Genomic DNA, 17,601 nt, shown 5'->3' on the forward strand with positions numbered 1-17,601 from the left:
ATAGTTTTGCTGTTTTTAAATGCAGACAACCTTTTACTTCATATGATCATGAACTTTCTATGTTTTGGGTTTGTGGTGGTTTGTGTTGTTTATTGGAGCACTTGTGACTGTTTGTGTGCATGCTTGGTGTGTCTCCCTCTGTTCTGCTGTGTTGCAGGGGCTGGATGTGGCTTCTGGGTGCTGGAGCTCACAGCACACTTCCTCACCTGCTCCTCATCAGCAATCACCCCTCTGCAGCATAAATACTTCGGCTTCACTCCTCTTCGGCGCCAGATTGTTTTCCACTTCACCCGTGGTATATCACCCATCTCACATGAGATTTCTCTTGTGCTTTGTGAAACTTTTTGACCAAGACTTTTTGTTCCTATTGTGCCTTTTTGTGCGCTTGTTTCCAGTGCTTACCTCCACCGACCTCCAGCGCCTCATCGCCCAGACCCTCACCTTCATGCTCAGTCACTCGCCTCCTTCACCACCTCGGATCTCAACCACCCTCCGCCTCACCAGCCTTCACTTTCACTATCCCTGGGTCCCTTCCCCCAACCTCCATTCCCTTCCTCCACCATTCACAATCAATAAAAGCCTTTGATTGTATTCAAACCTGTCTGTGTTTGCTCCTGGGTCCTCCCACTCACACAGTTCCCGAAATCGTAAAAGGGTTCTTTGTCCACAATGGATGCATGTTAGAGAACTTCTTTTTCATTAATGCAAAATAACACATGGCGAGTGATCGATATACAAATGGTCATTTTGCGGGTGAAGTATTCTTTTGACCCTTTGAAACCTAGATCGACATCATGTTTTGGGCTGCATTCAAATGCATTTCAAAAGTATTTAAACCTCTGACACCTTGGCAAATTGGTTTTGTTTCGTTCGAAAACATGAAAAGGAAGCAATGAGTAATTAAGTAATTAAGAAAATTACTTAAAAGTTAGCTAAAAAAAACAAGAGAGAAAAGATGAAACAAGCAAAGAAAAAACACAGAAAAGTTAAGTCTCAAAGTATTTCTGAAAAATAGCTTAAATTATCAATAATAGATATTTAATAATGATAATTAAAATGATAGTTCTCAATGATAGTTCGCATTTTCCCCTAGCTTTTTCATAATTATCTAAAAATTTAATTTGTAGAACATTGCTTGGCAAGTGTTAAATTTCTTTTGAAAACATGGAAATAAAGGAAATGAGCAACTTTGCAAGAAGTGTTCTGAAAACTCCAAGAAAACAATACATTTAGATTATTTTATAAGGCAAGGGAAAAATGACCAGAAAGCTATCGTTATGATTAACATAATAGGTTTGCAGTTATGTTAGAATATTTTTTAAAAGTACTTCTCAGTTGTTTAAAGTTGTGTTGTTACTTTGCTTTATTTCTTTCTTCCTTTTTTTGTTCCCCCTTTTTTAAAAATCATTTTCTTATAACCTTTTACCATTTTCTTGCTAATCTTTGGGTCATTTCTCATTTAGCTGCTCATTACCTTTTTTCCCATCTTATTGAAAGAAATCAAACCAATTTGCTCAGGTTTTAAAGGGTTAAGCACAGTAATAATAGTTATTTCTGTCACTACCATGCAGCCCCTGTTCAATGAACTAGACAATGCCAGCAATACAGTAAACCAGTACAGTCTCTTCTCCTCTTTGTAGCATTTCTCAGGAGTCCGTAGTGCTGCAAAACTCCACAGTGACAGCAGAGTCTTTGATTCCTGCAGGACTCTGCAGCAGAGACTGTGCCATGGAAGTTAAGTCCTGCTCTCTGACTTACATGTCTCTTCTTAGTAGAAATGTCAGTCAGAGAGCAGGACTTAACTTCCATGGCACAGTCTCTGCTGCAGACCGACCAACATATGTGTGTGTCTATTGGTGTGGTAACGTCTCATGGTGCACTGCAGTCATCCTGCCGTGCAATGAGTGAACACACAGTGCAGTACAGGCCTCACAGAGCACAGCTGCCTCACTTTCACACACATTGATGAATGTGCATAAACAGCAGTCACGGGATGCAGGCGGAATGTGATGAGATGATACCAAGCAGTACACTGAAACAACTTTGTATTCTACCAACAAGAAAGCTTGTAAAGCACTAAATGTAAGCACTATTCTGTGTGACAACGCAGTAGGCTGGTATAGCTGGTGTGTCTCATCATGGCAAAATGTGGTCCTGGTGACACCAACTGGAGTATTTTGCCAGGTGTTTATTGATTATGCCTGCTCTCTTCTTCATTTGATCCTCGCCGAGGTTTCAACACTGTCTGTTTCATGCACACATGGAGAGAAAAGGTTGACAACTCTGGCAATCTCTTGCTGTGCAAACATCCCCAGCAAGGCAGAAGTAGTAGACTACACCTGATATCACCCCTATAAGCAACCTTGCTTTAGACTGAGCTTATTACCTCCTACCTTAGCACGACATAATTTTGCCAAACAGGTCATGTTCCTGGATCAACATCCCACATTGTGATCCTGAACCAACATCAACCAATCACAGCCCTCTGACATCATAAGTGTGTTGTTACCATAGATTGTATATTATGATGGACAACATGACAGCTCCCCCAAAGTGAGGTTATTCAATCTCGAACGCCCCCTGATGTCTGACTGCAGTACAGGTCCTCAAGCCCGCCCCTCCATGTTAGTGAATGGACATAGGTCAAACTAAAAACTCAAAGTACATGCCAAATACATTTTTCCCAAGACAGTGTCTGTCACTGAAGGTAGTTCTCTTCACCGTGATGTTTGTTCAAGTGTTTGTTTTTATGATAAGTTCAGTTTTAATGAGTAATTATTTGGACAAAAGGGGGCTTTTCTGCCATAATGGACAGCCGCAACAGCCAATCCGTGTGCCCGCATTCAATGGAGCTGCTCAAAATTAGTCAGATGGGTGTTTTTGATAAATACACCAATCAGCCAAAACATTAAAACAACTGACAGATGAAGCGAATAACATTGATCATCTTGTTACAAAGCAATGTTGTACTGGGAAATCTTGGGTCCTGCATTCATGTGGATGTCACTTGACATGTTCTACCTGCCCAAAAACCACTGTAGACCAAATACTCCCCTCATGGTACAGTAGTTCCCCAGCAGGACAATGCACCATGCCACACCACAAAAAAACTGCTCAGATATGGACCAAGGAATGGGACCAAGAGCTCAAGGCGTTGACCTGGCCTCCAAATTCCCCAGATCCGAATTGAATGGAGTATATTTGGGATGTCCTGGTACCCCAGAGGTACCCCTGATCCACCATAGGACTTAGCTCTGACCTATCAAGGCATGGACACTCTGGGGGTGTCCTGTGGTTGGCAGAGAATCCTTTGAGTCCTGTGGATTGCAAGGTTGGGTACTCACATATCCTGTGAATTCTCAGTCAGATTGGGATCTGGGTGATTTAAAGGCCAGATCAAACACCTTGAGCTCTTTGTCATGTTCCTCAGTCCATTCTTGAGCAGATTTTTGAGGTATGGTATGGCGCATTAGTCTGCTGGGGGGCCATTGCCATTGGGAAGTGTTGGGAAGATTCTGAAACCATGTTTGGGTGGGTAGTGTACATCCACATGTATGCTTGGACCCAAGGTTTCTGAGGAGAACACTGCATTGTAGCAAGAGGATCAATGTTATTCACTTCATCTGTCAGTGGTTTTAATATTTTGGCTGATCAGTGTAGGAAGACTATGCTAACATGCAAGCTTGCCATAAAGACTAGAATATTAGTCAGTTAGCTTAGCTTGCTAACAAGTTAGCTTGCTAACAAGGTATGCTAACAACTAGGCTTGCCAGTAGCCCAGAATATTGTTCACTGACATGAAAAAGAAACAATAATTAATTGTTCAGTTGCAAAAGCGAGCAATGAACACATTTTCCCTCCTTTCTTATGGCTAGCCTATTCAAAAAAAATTTTTTCCCCACAAGTTCACTGCACAGAAAAATTAATTGCTCTGCTTGAAGCAATCCCTGTGGACTGAGGGGTCTTCAACTGATAATTCAAATCTCTGACTTTTAGGGGGTAGTCCTACAGTATTTATTAGTAAAAATGTTTTGTATTTGTTCCCATTGATTGGTATATGCAGATTGGATAATGAATTTTTGTGAACACCATATATAGTCACAACATCTCCTGCCTAGTCTGAAACACGTCCTGCAATCCTGTGTGTTTGAAGTGTACTGAGGCCTCTTCAGCCTCTCCAGTCTGTGTTCTGATGTTCCTGTACTGTTATTTATCCTGTGCTGAGTCACGCACTTGATGCGTTTGTTGATGAGAAAAGATGAGGATCTGTTTCTATGGTTCCGTCTGCCACTCCAAAACAGATCCTCCCAGGGAGAGCAGCTCAGTTTTTGGCCATCCTCTACTGGAACCTTTCCTGATGAGGAATGGTCTGTCGATAGGATGGTCTGGCTCTCAGTGTGGACTGTCACTGGTTCTGGCCTCATGGACGAATGATGACGCTCAGGGCCATTTAAAAGGAATAGTTCATCATTTTGTTAAAAATACTATTCAGTCATTCATTTTTTAAAATATATTTTTTTGGGGGGGGGTTTTATTGAGCTTAACCGCATTGCATAAGAATACTTATTTCATATTTGGTACTCTGGTGAGTATTTGTGGCAGCAGGACGGTGTAGGTGTGACTGATTCAAAATTAACGACAGCGTGCATGTTCATGGTGATGAAAGAACTCAAATGTGATTTTGTTTTTGGACAATAATTTAATATGTAACCTACCTAATGCAGACGCCACCATATGGACTGTACTCTTTTTATAGCGCTTTTCTAGTCTTTTAACCACTCAAAGTTCTTTCACACTAAATGTCACATTTACCCATTCACACACACATTCACACACTGGTGGCTACCGTACAAGGTGCCACCTGCTACTCAGTAACCATTCATACACACGCACACTTCAGTGTCGCAGCATCAGGAGCAATTTGGGGTTCAGTATCTTGCCCAAGGATGCTTTGACATGTTGCCTGGAGGAGCCAGGGATCGAACCACTAAACTTCCAATTAGAAGACAACCCACTCTACCTCTGAGCCACAGCTGCCCCAATATGATGCCTTTTTGTTATGGCTGCCAACAGTGATCTTATGGCTGTGGGAATGTTTTTTTCCAATAAACAAGCAAAATAACATCAACTTAAAAAATGTGTGTGTGTGTGTGTGTGTGTGTGTGCGTGTGCGTGTGCGTGTGTGTGTACAGGGTGTCTGCTGAGGCCATATCTAAACTCTCCATTTCCTCTAACAGGTAGACACTCAATAGATAACAACAACACAAATGTGTATGGCAGCTCTGCTAGTGCTCACACTGTTGATGCTAATGACAGTGACTACAATAACCAACAGAAGGACGGTGACAACCATGACAAACACAGACATCGAGTGGAGGCACACCTACCCATATTTCCACCACTACATGCTGTGTGGAAATGAGAGAAAGGAGGAAAAAGTAAGTTGCCGTAGTCATTTTACAGACAACACATAAAAACACACATCTATCCAACAGGCAAGACTGTTGGATGAGGAGGTCAGGACAGCTTAATGAACAAAAGGTCTTGTACTTTCATTCCCCTCCATTTGGTTTGCTTGGCAAATAAACTCATTTTTCTCAGAGTGAGATAAGAAGGTCAATATCAGTGACATGTTTATGCATTCAGTCTACAGTTGGAGTCACATGTTAAGCCCACTTCAGCATAAGGACCAAAAGCAAGAGGAAACAGCTGGCCTGGCTCTTTTCAAAGTTCCTAAGGCTCGTGATTAATGTGTTTGTTTACTTTGTAACCAAATACAAGAAATAAGTTGTGTTTTTTTCGTGGGGATTTACATGCTGTGACTTGGTAAACAGTGGTCAGTTGCAGTGATCTCCCATCACAGATGCTAGCAGCTGTATTTTGAAAAGGACCTGATCCTCCTGTCTCTTGTCTTTACACCAAAGACCAGTGATACTCAACGTTTAGCCTGCGGGCCAAATATGGCCCCCCATAGGTGGCTTACCATTTCCTAATTCATGATGAAAATAAAGTGATTCACACTGGGAATTGTTTTTGTACTTTTTGTATACATAAGGTGCCAGCCAAAGTGTATAAAACAGCATCAGTAGTAAAGTAGAGCTTGTTTATCAAAATGTCCTAGAATCGTCCTGAAATCTAAGAAACATATTAAAATTCTAGAAATATCCTGCAATCCTAGAAACATCAGGAAATACTAGAAAGGTCCACAAAACCTAGAAATGTCCAAAAATTTTAGACACATGCTAAAATCCTAGAAATGACCTAAAATCCTAGAAACATCCTAAAATCCTCGTAACGTTCTTTAATCCTAGAAATGTCCTAAAAGCCGAGAAATTACCTAAATTATCCACATTTTTAAAAACAACAATGTAGAAGGCTTATGATAGTGATATGAACATTCAGTTCTGGTAGCCAGCATGCTCCCTTAAAATTTTCAACATCTCTGGCATTGTGTTGTATTCTCAAACTTCACATTTTTGAGTGGTCATTCAATATGACCATGCCAAGGCACACCTACGTAATAATGATGCTGTTTAATCAGCATCTTGGTATACCACACTTGACAGTGGATTGACTTTCTTGGAAATGGAGAAGTACGTGTTAAACAGAGCCGAGTAATCCTTTCTATACACTCCCATCAAACCATGTCTCTCTTCCTGACCAATATCCAGTTGGTTTACACTTCTCAATAAGCTCTGCTTGTGCTGTTGGTGTGATTCTACAGTAAATCTTGTTTAAATGAAGCATGTGTGAGTGATGTGATGCTCTTTCTTTGTGTTTAAATCCATTAACTTCTTAAAACAAATTCATGACTGCTGCTGCTTTATCCCTAAAAGTCTTTAAGACGATTAAGAGTACAGCCACCTCCTCCTTAAGTTTATCTGCTTCTGGCAGACAGGGTGTCACAGTGTCTGTAGTCGACACGTGTTTATTAAAGTGAAGCCTTTTTTCTCAGGGTGCATGGTAAGTCATCCAAAAGCTCACTCCATCCACAGTGCTAAGCTTAGCTAAACACAACCTGGATTGACATGTGTATGTATTGCTGTCCTGGATGTAGACAGATGTACTGAAAGAAGTATCTATGTTTCATCTCACATCAAAGTAGTATTTCTCTACTTAACCTTGAAGTTCAATTAAACACAGTTTCCCCTACTCTATGCTGTCTATGGAGACAAGGAAAATCCTACAATTATCAACTGCAACGTCTTTACTTTTAATTTTTAATGCAACCTATGTACTAGGCTTGTGTGGTATCACAGTATTACAGTAAACCAGGGTACTTAGAAATCCAAATCCAAAGGGTATGTTTTTCAATACTGTCATAAATACAGGCACTCCTCTTTTTAAAAGACTCATTCTAGTGCACAGTACGCACCACCAGAACTCAGTCCTTAGTCTCTTCTGGTAGAAAAGGGCAGCTGAGCTGAAATATACTGCAACACCTAGTGTTGGAGGGAGAAGTTAGAGGACTGTAAAGAGCTGGTGGTCTGCAACGGCCCAAGCCATACCCCCAAACCTACTGGACACTTTAAACTGCAAGTGTAAATGAGGTCTAAGGCCTGCGCAGGTATGACGTATCATCTGTCAGCAGTAAGCAGTCGTGATGCTGGGGTTTATTTTCAGCCACAAGAATTTATGTAAGAAATGTGTTTATTGCTCCATATAGTTTAATGTGTACCTTGTTTGCTTGTGTCATTTTGTGTAAATGAAAATTTGAATGGAAACCTCTTTTAACCAGCTCAGAACAGCAATGTGCCAGTCAGGTTTTGGAGCGCACCCTAAATGGTTGATGTGCATGATGTATGATGTATGCAAGACCTTTTTGGAACATGTTTGACTCAATAATGAACAACAAACACACACATAGTTTACCTGAATTGTGTGTGTGTGTGTGTGTGTGTGTGTGTGTGTGTGTGTGTGTGTGTGTGTCCTGATGTCTGCGGACAGAAAGGATAACCATTACCTCACTTCATTAAAAAAACTGCAAGTCATGGTGAAATGTGACTTGAGTCTCTATTAGGTTGTCCTCCACCACAACAACACTACACCTGCAGTGTGGCTCTGTGAGGTTTTTTTTCTAAACTGCACACAATGTAACTATTTACATAAAGGTTTTGGGAAGGGGGGGGGGGGGGGTAAGTTCATATATGTAAACGTGAAATCAACAACCCTGTGGCTGAATTTCACCTTTATGATTTTTATATTTATAAAAAAAAGTGAAACCATAAAACTATAAATTATTAAGCTTAGTTTTAAATTAACATTGCTTAGCTCCCTGACTAGGCCAAACCTTTTCTCATTTTGTAAATTTTTTTTTTTGACAAAAAAGCATGCAATCTGCATAATCATGCATAATCTAAAATCTTTTAATCAAATTTTATACATCACCCTATGTCTACAAGAAGTGTCTGCAATCAGTTCAAAGTGATGCCATAAAGAGTACCTTTGTGATGGCTCTTTTGCTTTGGTAGATATTTTTTGTGGCATGTAACTAAGTTGTCTATGAGACTAAAAAAGCTAAGAAAGCTTGTGGAAAGTAGAGAACTCACCACTCACACTCATCCCTCAGCTAAATAGCTCACTTCCCAAATCAGATTGTACAATGAGTTTCATATCACATAAAAATCAAACAGAAAACACAGTGTATCAGCGCCCTTATGAATTGGCCTACAAGGAGCTGCAGCACCTTCCCAAGAGCAGGGAAACCAGGACCCCCTCCTGGAGCCAATCCTAGGAGGGAAGCCTGCTAGAGAGCATCTGGTGGTCGGGCGCTTAAGAGTCCACCTGCAGGGATAGACATCAGAGTTGCGAGCACTGTCAGCCAAGTGGCAAATGAAGGAACCTAAGCATGCTGACCCCTGGCATCACAGACTGGTTCTACACCATGGTCTCGCATGAAAAGACCCAGAGTTAGTGCAGGAGATGGAGCAATACCAATCACTGGTTGGAGTTATGGTTGGGCTCACCTCTATGCATCGCTCAGGATCTGAAGACAAACTCCTGAAGAGAAGCAAGACTCTCTTCAAGAATTTTCTTGAGTTTGGTTGGTGGGTGGGTGTGAAGACACTCATAATTCCTCCACAAAGCGCCTCTGTGTGGGAGTTCTCCCCAAAAGACAAGAGGATCATCTCTATGGGATTGTGAGTGACTAAAGCCAAGCATACACTGTATGATTTTAGCCCTTTTTGACCCGATTTCAGTGCCACATTACTCATTTTAGAGTCAGGTGGAATTTCAGCTTTGTTTGGCGTCATTTGCTGTGCAATGTACAGGGGGGAGCAAGGACCAATCTCCTGCTCCTGAACTGGCAGAAGGTGGCATGAATTTCTGACATGTCTGACAAATTTTGGTCGGCCGATGCAGGCTTTCACACAGTTGAATCATGAATCCCAAGTGAAACTGTGGAAATGAAAGTAGGAGGCTGTACGAGTTGTCAAGCAGGGCTTGGAATGTGCTCAGCAGGGGAGGAGGACTGCTGACCCTAGAATAGTGTTGAGCATTTGAAAGAGCCCTTTGAAGAACTTCTGAACCTGACGAACACATAGTCTGTGAAGGAGACAGATTTTGAGGGCTTGGGGGGAAGCTTCACCCATTTCTCTGCAGAGGTCTCTATGGTAGTTATGAAGCTCCTCAGCGATCAGGTGCCAAGTGTGGATGAGACTCCCCCTGAGATGCTGAAGGCACTTAACACTGTTGAGCAGTCTTGGCAGACATGCCTCTGAAATGTCAAGCGAAGGTCAGGTAAAGTGCCTGCAGAGTGGCAGACAGCAGTGGCTGTCCCCGTTTTTAAAAAGGGGGTCCACAAAGTGTGCCCCAATTGTCAGGGTATCACACTGCTTAACGACCCTGGAAAGCTCATGCCAGGGTGTGCTCAAATTAATTTATCAGATTTAAACCCACTGAGATGTGCCACCTTGCTTTTGTCATGGTGCTAGAAAGGAAGCTCCAATCATTTGCCAAACCTCAGATCCAGGAGGAGCAATGTAGATTGTCCTGGTCATAGACCAGCTCTTTACCCTTGCAGGGTTCTTGGGGAGTCATGGGACTCAATCTACCTACATGTGTTTTGTGGGCTTCAAGAAGGCCTGCGACCTTGTCCCCCAGGGAGTCCAGCTGGGGTTACGGCTAGAGTATGGAGTACTGCAACCAGTGCTACAAGCCAAACTCATATGACTGCTGCAAAGATCTTTCCAGCTGAAGCTCTAATGTAAACTGTTCAACTATAATCACTTGTATCAAATGTATAAACCTACTGATAGAGTATGATGTTGTCCTTGTTTTGTTCAGAGGGATAGATAACTTTACAATCAAATAGACCACATTTGCGCCAGTAGCTGTAATTGCAGAACAGCAGCTGCACAAAGCTCAGACCAGCAGGTTCATAAAACTGCTGAGGACATGTTTTAAACCTTAGTGTTGATCATGTGTAATGAAATTACACTATGAAGTTTGTTGATGAAAACTGATCAGCAGCCTCAGTCTCACTGCTTAGAAGTGTGCATTATTGCAAGCGGGGAACCACCTGACATAGTGACTGTGGATGACTTTTACTAAGAATAAGCAGATCAGTGAGCAGACTCACTCTTCCTGTTTTAACCACCTCCTCCTCATCTGTGTGCTTCACCAGGCTGGTGTCTCAAGATGCCAGTCTCACCTGAAGAAAGCCTTAAGCTGAGAACAACCTACTGTACAGTCATTCATCTCCCCTTCCCTGGTGTGTGTGTGCGCGTGTGGGTGTGTGTGTGTGTGTGTGTGTGTGTGTGTGTGTGTGTGTGTGTGTGTGTGTGTTGTAATATGTGTGTCTTTCCACACTCACCCCCTCAGCTTTGTCCTCTGTGTTGGCCAGCATCTCCTGAAGGGCTCGTACCGAAAGCGACTGCTCCAACACAAAAGTGCAGATGGACAGATCTGGAGGCACATTCTGAAACAACAGGAACACTTGGATGATTTACTGATGCTGACTTTTCTTTTACAGTTTTATACAGGGCAGTAAATTCTTTTGTAGCAGCACTCAGGATTGCTGACCATTATGAGTGGTGTCAGGTTAATCATGCTTTGTTAAAGCGTTTATGTTTATTTGGTTAGAAACTTGACAGTTTTCTAAATATAACCATTTCTAACTACACTTTTCCACACTATATTACTCAGTCACCGCAAAAAATGTTTGACAACATGACAACAGCCTTTTCTAAATATCACAACTCAGATAATGAAACCATGAGACTGTCGTCATGTGATAATGCACAGGATTCTGATAAGGTGATCATCTGTACCAGTAATAATCAATTTGTTTCAATTAGGGGCCAGTTGCAGCAGCCCCATACATTTTTCTCGGATTTTAGGACATTTCTGGGATTTTAGGATGACTCTTTTGATGCTGTTTTATGCACTCTGGCACCTTATGTATACTAAAAGTATAAAACAATTCCCAGTGTGAATCACTTTTTTATTGTGAATTAGATAATGGTTAGGGGGCGACCTGGCCCCATATTAGGAGTCAGATTTAACCCATGATCTGCAATACAAGTTTCACTGATCCATAATCGTCAGACATAAGAAAATCTTTTTTATATATATCAGAAACTACTACAGCAGCAACCAAGGGAAAAGCCCTGTTATAACCCCAGACTTACAGGTGTCATTTACACTGGGGATGCTAGCGATATGCTGCCACCACTTTTTCAAATGGCCAAGTTATTCCCTGTTTCTTTTTAAACATAATTTGTTTAAAAAAAATCTAAATAAACAGCTTGCATCAAGAAATACTGACTAACAAACAAGAACACTTTAAGAAAGGTTTAAGGACACAATAAGAAAACAGATAATGCAAAGTAAATACAGATCAATTGTCCAAAAAAGTATTATGTGCTGACTCAGCAGGGATAACATTAATTGAGAAAAGCTGATCTACAGGAGAAGAGATATTACTGTATATATACACAGAATGCTTGAGAGCCTTACTGCATCATATTCAATTATATTTAGATATTTTGAATTGAAATCTGACACTGAATTGAATTGTCCTTTACATAAAGACTTTTTCCACCATAAATTGGTGCATAAAAATTCACCGGGATGGAGGAAATTAAGTGTTTAATGTTTAAAATTTCCAAGGTAGGACACTCACACTTCTCTTCTCATACAGTATGCCCCATATGCCCTTGCCTGAAATGCTCCTGTTAGAGTTGGGTCAATTCGGGTTTTGCTGGACCAGTCCAGTGCACGAGCTTAAACCAGTCTGATTTATGCAAACCAGCTGAATCAGCATTTCTCTCTGAGTCACACTCTGGCAGTAGCACAGCACTAAATCCAACTCAAACTACATTAGTAATAATCAAAGCCTGATTAATATGATATCATGTTTGGAAACTTACAAATGGAGCAACTAGTGTAACACAGGTTGTCTTTTAATTTGCTGCCGAGCCAAGGTGGCCTGTGCCGGTTATATGTAGGAGATCACATTTCAGCAGAGGTAGGAGAACAGTGCACATTGTGTTTGGTTACTTTTTGGGAAGAAGAGGAGACATCAGATTCATCAGAGTTAGTCTATTAAAAAGACTAAAACTGCACTAATGCAACATTTTGGATTTGAAGCTGAAAGAAGAGCTGTCCTGGCTGCAGGTGTGCGAGATGAACTTTTGTTGGACGCTGTGTTTTTATTTATTCCTGTCGCTGGCTCTGAAAGCTCCACAGTGGAAGAGGACTTCCTGTTTCATGAAGTTGAAATGAAGAGTTATTTATAGGAAACCTAATTTTTCCTCTATAAAAACCTAAACACAGTGTCAGCTGGCTGGAGGGAGATCGCCAGGAAGCGGAAAGTTTCTGCTGAGTTATACGACCATCGCTAAAAACACGCTAGGCTAACATTACGTGCTGATGGTTATATTGTACGTCATTTCCAATTATTTTCCCAATATGTTTTCTGATTTAAAAAGTAACATCACAAACATGACACCTAGAAGATGACAACTAGGCTCCCCACTCATCTTTTAAATGGTTATGTGTCCAGTCTGATCTCGAGCACACAGCTGATAGCTACATGGTTTGTTTACATGAAGTGACAGAGGTTCAAATTTATTGGATTCAGTGTGGACAGAGAACTCTGGTGTTACGCAATGTTATGTGATAGTTAGACGCTCGCTTTCCGTTTGGATACGGTGTCTTTATGTTTCCCTCAGGATTGACTGCTGAGTCATTTGGGACACCTGGTAAAATGTGGTAAACCTGTCCATTCCGGTGTTTTGCTTAATATTAAACCTGTCTGGAAACTTTTATATCGGCCCAACCCAAGCTTATATGTACACACAGACAGTGTGTAGCTGTCAGGAATGAATTTAAAGCAGCCTATAGTGACCAAACACAATTAGTCACTGTAATATTCCCATAATTACACTGCAGGGACTAATAGTGCCTTCTGCTACATATCTGTCAGCCACAGATGTCAAGCAGTGCTTCCACTTAGTTGTGCACCAACTGCTAAGACGTATCTACTGCCCACACCCATAGGGAATTGAAAAATGCATGTTATTTTTTGTTATTGGTACATTTATTATTGAATATTTCATTTATATGGTATCTTGCAGTGTGTTCAACTAAGAGTTAAAGGTTTTCTGTGTGAGCAACTTCTAAGGTAAGAGAAGAACACACAGGAACTGCATCAAGCATGAAAATGATTTAAATCATTTGCACATTAACCCCTTGAAATCTGGAGGGAAATTAATTTTCTTTTGCTGCTGTCAGACACCTTTCACATGTAACTACATTTGTCAAACTCTGAGCAAAATGAGGCCATTTTTTTTAAATGTCTAAAAAGAGGCATAAGCAAATTTTCCGCCAACTGCAAGAAACTAGCGGATTTCAATTTTTTTTTTAAATAGGGAAAACATCTAAGAAAAAATGAAAAAGGCTAGGAAAAAAAAATAATAAACAATTATATATATATATATATATATGTGTGTGTGTGTGTGTGTGTAATGTGTTGTGTGTGTGTGTGTAATTATCAAAAACACATATTTAAAATTATGTTACAAATTTTTTATACATTTTTAAGCCCCTTCTCCAGGTCATTTCCTTGTTTTTAGTATGTTTTATTTTGTTTTTACTTTCCTTTTGTCCTTTTTTTTTGGGTTATTTTCTTGTATTTGTTACTACTTTCTTCCTACTTTTTTGGGTAATTTCTTCTTCCATTGCTCACTGCCCATGTTTTTGAAAGAAATCAAGCATATTTGCTCGGGTTACAAGGGGTTAAGTGACCTTTCATGCCTTTTAGAGAACACTGTTTAGGTTAACGTCTCCATTCATTTTTTGGTGTTCTTTAAATTTGTCAGCCAGCTGGCATTTTGTTGTTCATGTGTAAAGTAGTGCATATTGCTTGTATCAGTACCTTGGAGTTGGAGATGGATTCGAGGAAGCAAAGTCTGTTTCCAAAGCCTTCTGCAGCCAGGCAGAGTTTCTGTTGCTCCTTATGGATTGTGGCTGAGCACTGTAGGACCACCTCGTCATCCTGAACACACACAAAGGTAGAGAAACAAATTAAGACACTCATTTATCAGAAATTTTCTGTTGCTCATTGTAGGTGGTGGTTAAAAACTGAAAGTCAACCAACACAAATATTTTTATTAAGTATATTTTTTTATTAAATATATTTTTTGAACTACATACTGTACATTTGTATATATTCTCTATCTCTTCCTTTTGTAAATACAATTACATGTCTATGTCTGTCTTTTTTTCTATTTTTCTTATCCCTAACTTATTTCCCTCCCCTGTACTGTGAGCATTGCCAACCTGGAAAAAATTCCTTGTTCGTTATTTGTTGAACTTGGCCAATAAACCTGATTCTGATTCATTGACATGTCACAGCAGCTCATCCTGCTGTAACTGAGGTCTAATCAACATACATCTGTCTTTCTGCCTACTGGGTGTCCACCAATACCTTGGCATGGGTAATATAGTTAAACCACAGCCGCAGTTTCTGTTGACATCATTTGAAGCAACTGTCTGTGTTGAAAGAGGACAGTTATATGCACATCACATTGGTGCAAGGCTATCAAAAAATAGCGTACATGTGAAAAAAGGGAACTCCTGCACACTTACTCCATGCCGTAAAAGTTCATTTCAGTCAAAATTTCAATAAAGTTGTCTGAATCAACCCAACCCAACCTCCTTCCAGTCTCTGTCCTGGTCTTTGGTCAGGGCAAGGTCATCCACTCTTTGAAACCAGTGGCCTGAAATTAAAGGTACAAAAAGCGAACAATGATGGTGGTGCATGACATCATCCATCCATCCATCCATTTTTTTTTTTATCACAGGAGCAACAGGCTAAACAAAGCACTCCAGATGTCCCTCTCTCCAGTAACGATTTCCAGCTCCTCCTTGAGGACCCCAAGGCATTTCCAGGCCAGAGAGGATATATAATCCCTCCAGCGTGTTCTGGGTCTGCCCCTGGGCCTCCTACCGGTTGGATGTGCCCAGAACACCTCTAATCGGAGGCGCCCAGGAGGCATCCACATCAGATGCCTGAAACATCTCAGCTAAGCCCTTTCAAACATAAAGGAGCAGCAGCTCTACTGTGAGCTTCCTCCAGATGTCTGAGCTCCTCACCCTATCTCTAAGGCTTAATCCAGGCACCCTACGGAGGAAACTCATTTCGGCCCCTTGTACCCTATTACTACCCTGAGCTAATGACCATAGGTGAGTGTTGGGACATAGATGGACTGCTAAATTGAGAGCTCTCGCTTTGGGTTCAGCTCCTTCTTTACCACAAAGGTCCGGCAGAGCGCCCGCATCACTGCGAACACTGTGCCAAACCGCCTGTCCATCTGACGCTCCATTCTGCCCTCACGCGTGAGCAAAGACCCCAAGATACTTGAACTCCTTTGCTCGGGGCAGCAACTCCCTCCCCACCCAGAGGGGGCAATCCATCATTTTCTGGCAAAGAACCATGGCCTCAGACATGGAGTTGCTGACTCTCATCTAAAATGCTTCACACTCAGATGCAAGCTGCCCCAGTACATGCCGGCGGTCACGGTGTGATGAAGCCAACAGAACCACATCATCTGCAAAGAGCAGAGATGCAATCCTGTCGTCCCCAAACTAGACCAGGACATGACATCAGTGAAACAGAAAAAAACCCTGGACAAAAGACTGAATTAACACCAGAAACAAGACAACACCTGCTGTCTGTGAACATCAGACAAAAACTGCTCACAACAACCACTGTAAAAAGGTCAAAGGTCATCAACCAGGAGTCAGTACACGTCCAGAGAAAGAACAAAGATATTCACATCTGACACAAGAGAGTTAGCCTCTCCCTCCAGATACGACCATGCGACTGAAGATGATTCCCTCTAAAATGAAACACAGCTCTTGAACATTTTGGCATTTGAAAAGACGAAGTAGGCCACTCCTTTTTGGTATTAATGCCTAACAGCTTCAACTTAAAGCCCCCTACAGACATGTAGTGTGTAAAAATACTCTATTATTGATATTTTCTTTGAAATGTTAAATTAATACTGGATCTGGATCTGTCCTCCGTCCCTCCCACCAAATGGCCTAACTTACAGTCAGGTATGGCCCTGTGGGAGCTGAGCTGACCTTTGCGGGAACACAGAGAACTGCAGAGTCAAAAATGGGGGAAGTGCTCTTCTAAGCTGTGTCGCACAACCTGCACGTCGTCATTTTGTCACAAAGCTTTAGCATAAGTTAAAACTTAAGCATCACTTATTTCCAGAGACACACATGAATCTCACTGCGACAATTTATAGTGTGATGGAGGTCATGATCTGGATCTGAAATCACCTCCTACTTATTTTGTGCACAATATTTGACCCCCGCAATCTGTACAACATGATGAAATCTCAATTTACTGCTCAAAATAAAGTAGGGTTGCAACGGTGTCAGGGTATACAATATTACACAATTATTGTTATTATCACCAGTTACAAACACTGGTACAAACATTGGTTCAGAATTAAAAATTGAAATATGCAGGGGAGATTATCTGTCTGGTTGTATTTGTTTTCAGTACCACAGACAAGCAAATGTACATGGTATGATCACTGTCAATTTGTGTACCACTGAACACAACTTCACATTATACCGCGTGTTATACCGGTGTTGACACTGCACACTTATTCTGACATTTTTTGTATACCCTGGTGAAATTTTTAGGGAGGTATGAAGGTATTAAATACTGAACATCTCCTAAGCCTACACATGAGGCATTTCAGGCTTTTTTTTGTCATCTGTCTCACACATGTCTAACGGAACAGGCACACTTGAATTTAAATCAATGTGGAAGTTTACACAGGCCTAACAGCTCATGTTTTTACTCGTGCTATATGCGTGTGAATGCAACCTGAAGCATGTTTTTGCAGCACAGTCCATTTTCTAATAAATCAACACCCTTTTTTGACGAGTTAACCTTTTGAAATCTGGATTGACATCAGTTATCTTGTGCTGCGTTTAGACTTCTTTCACATGCTATTTAACCCATTGAAACCTGAGCAGATTGAAAACATGGGGTTGGAATAGCAATGAACAGCTGAGCAAGAAATGCCCCACAATGTGCAAGAAATAAGAAAAAGGGATAAGTAAATT

At 41.1% G+C, this 17,601-nt stretch overlaps 1 protein-coding gene across 1 annotated transcript in view; it reads right to left on the reverse strand.

The window, feature by feature from the left end:
* Window positions 1-17,601, reverse strand: part of ryr2a (ryanodine receptor 2a (cardiac)) — a 237,273-nt gene that overhangs the window by 160,187 nt on the left and 59,485 nt on the right. Inside the window, exons 2-3 of the mRNA XM_042507822.1 lie at window positions 14,384-14,503; window positions 10,817-10,921 (exon numbers count right to left, since the gene is read on the reverse strand). Coding sequence (XP_042363756.1) covers window positions 10,817-10,921; window positions 14,384-14,503 — 225 coding nt within the window. The remainder of the gene's footprint in view (window positions 1-10,816; window positions 10,922-14,383; window positions 14,504-17,601) is intronic.

The sequence above is a fragment of the Plectropomus leopardus genome, chromosome 19 (assembly GCF_008729295.1).
Source record: "Plectropomus leopardus isolate mb chromosome 19, YSFRI_Pleo_2.0, whole genome shotgun sequence".
Classification (NCBI taxonomy): Eukaryota; Metazoa; Chordata; class Actinopteri; order Perciformes; family Serranidae; genus Plectropomus; species Plectropomus leopardus.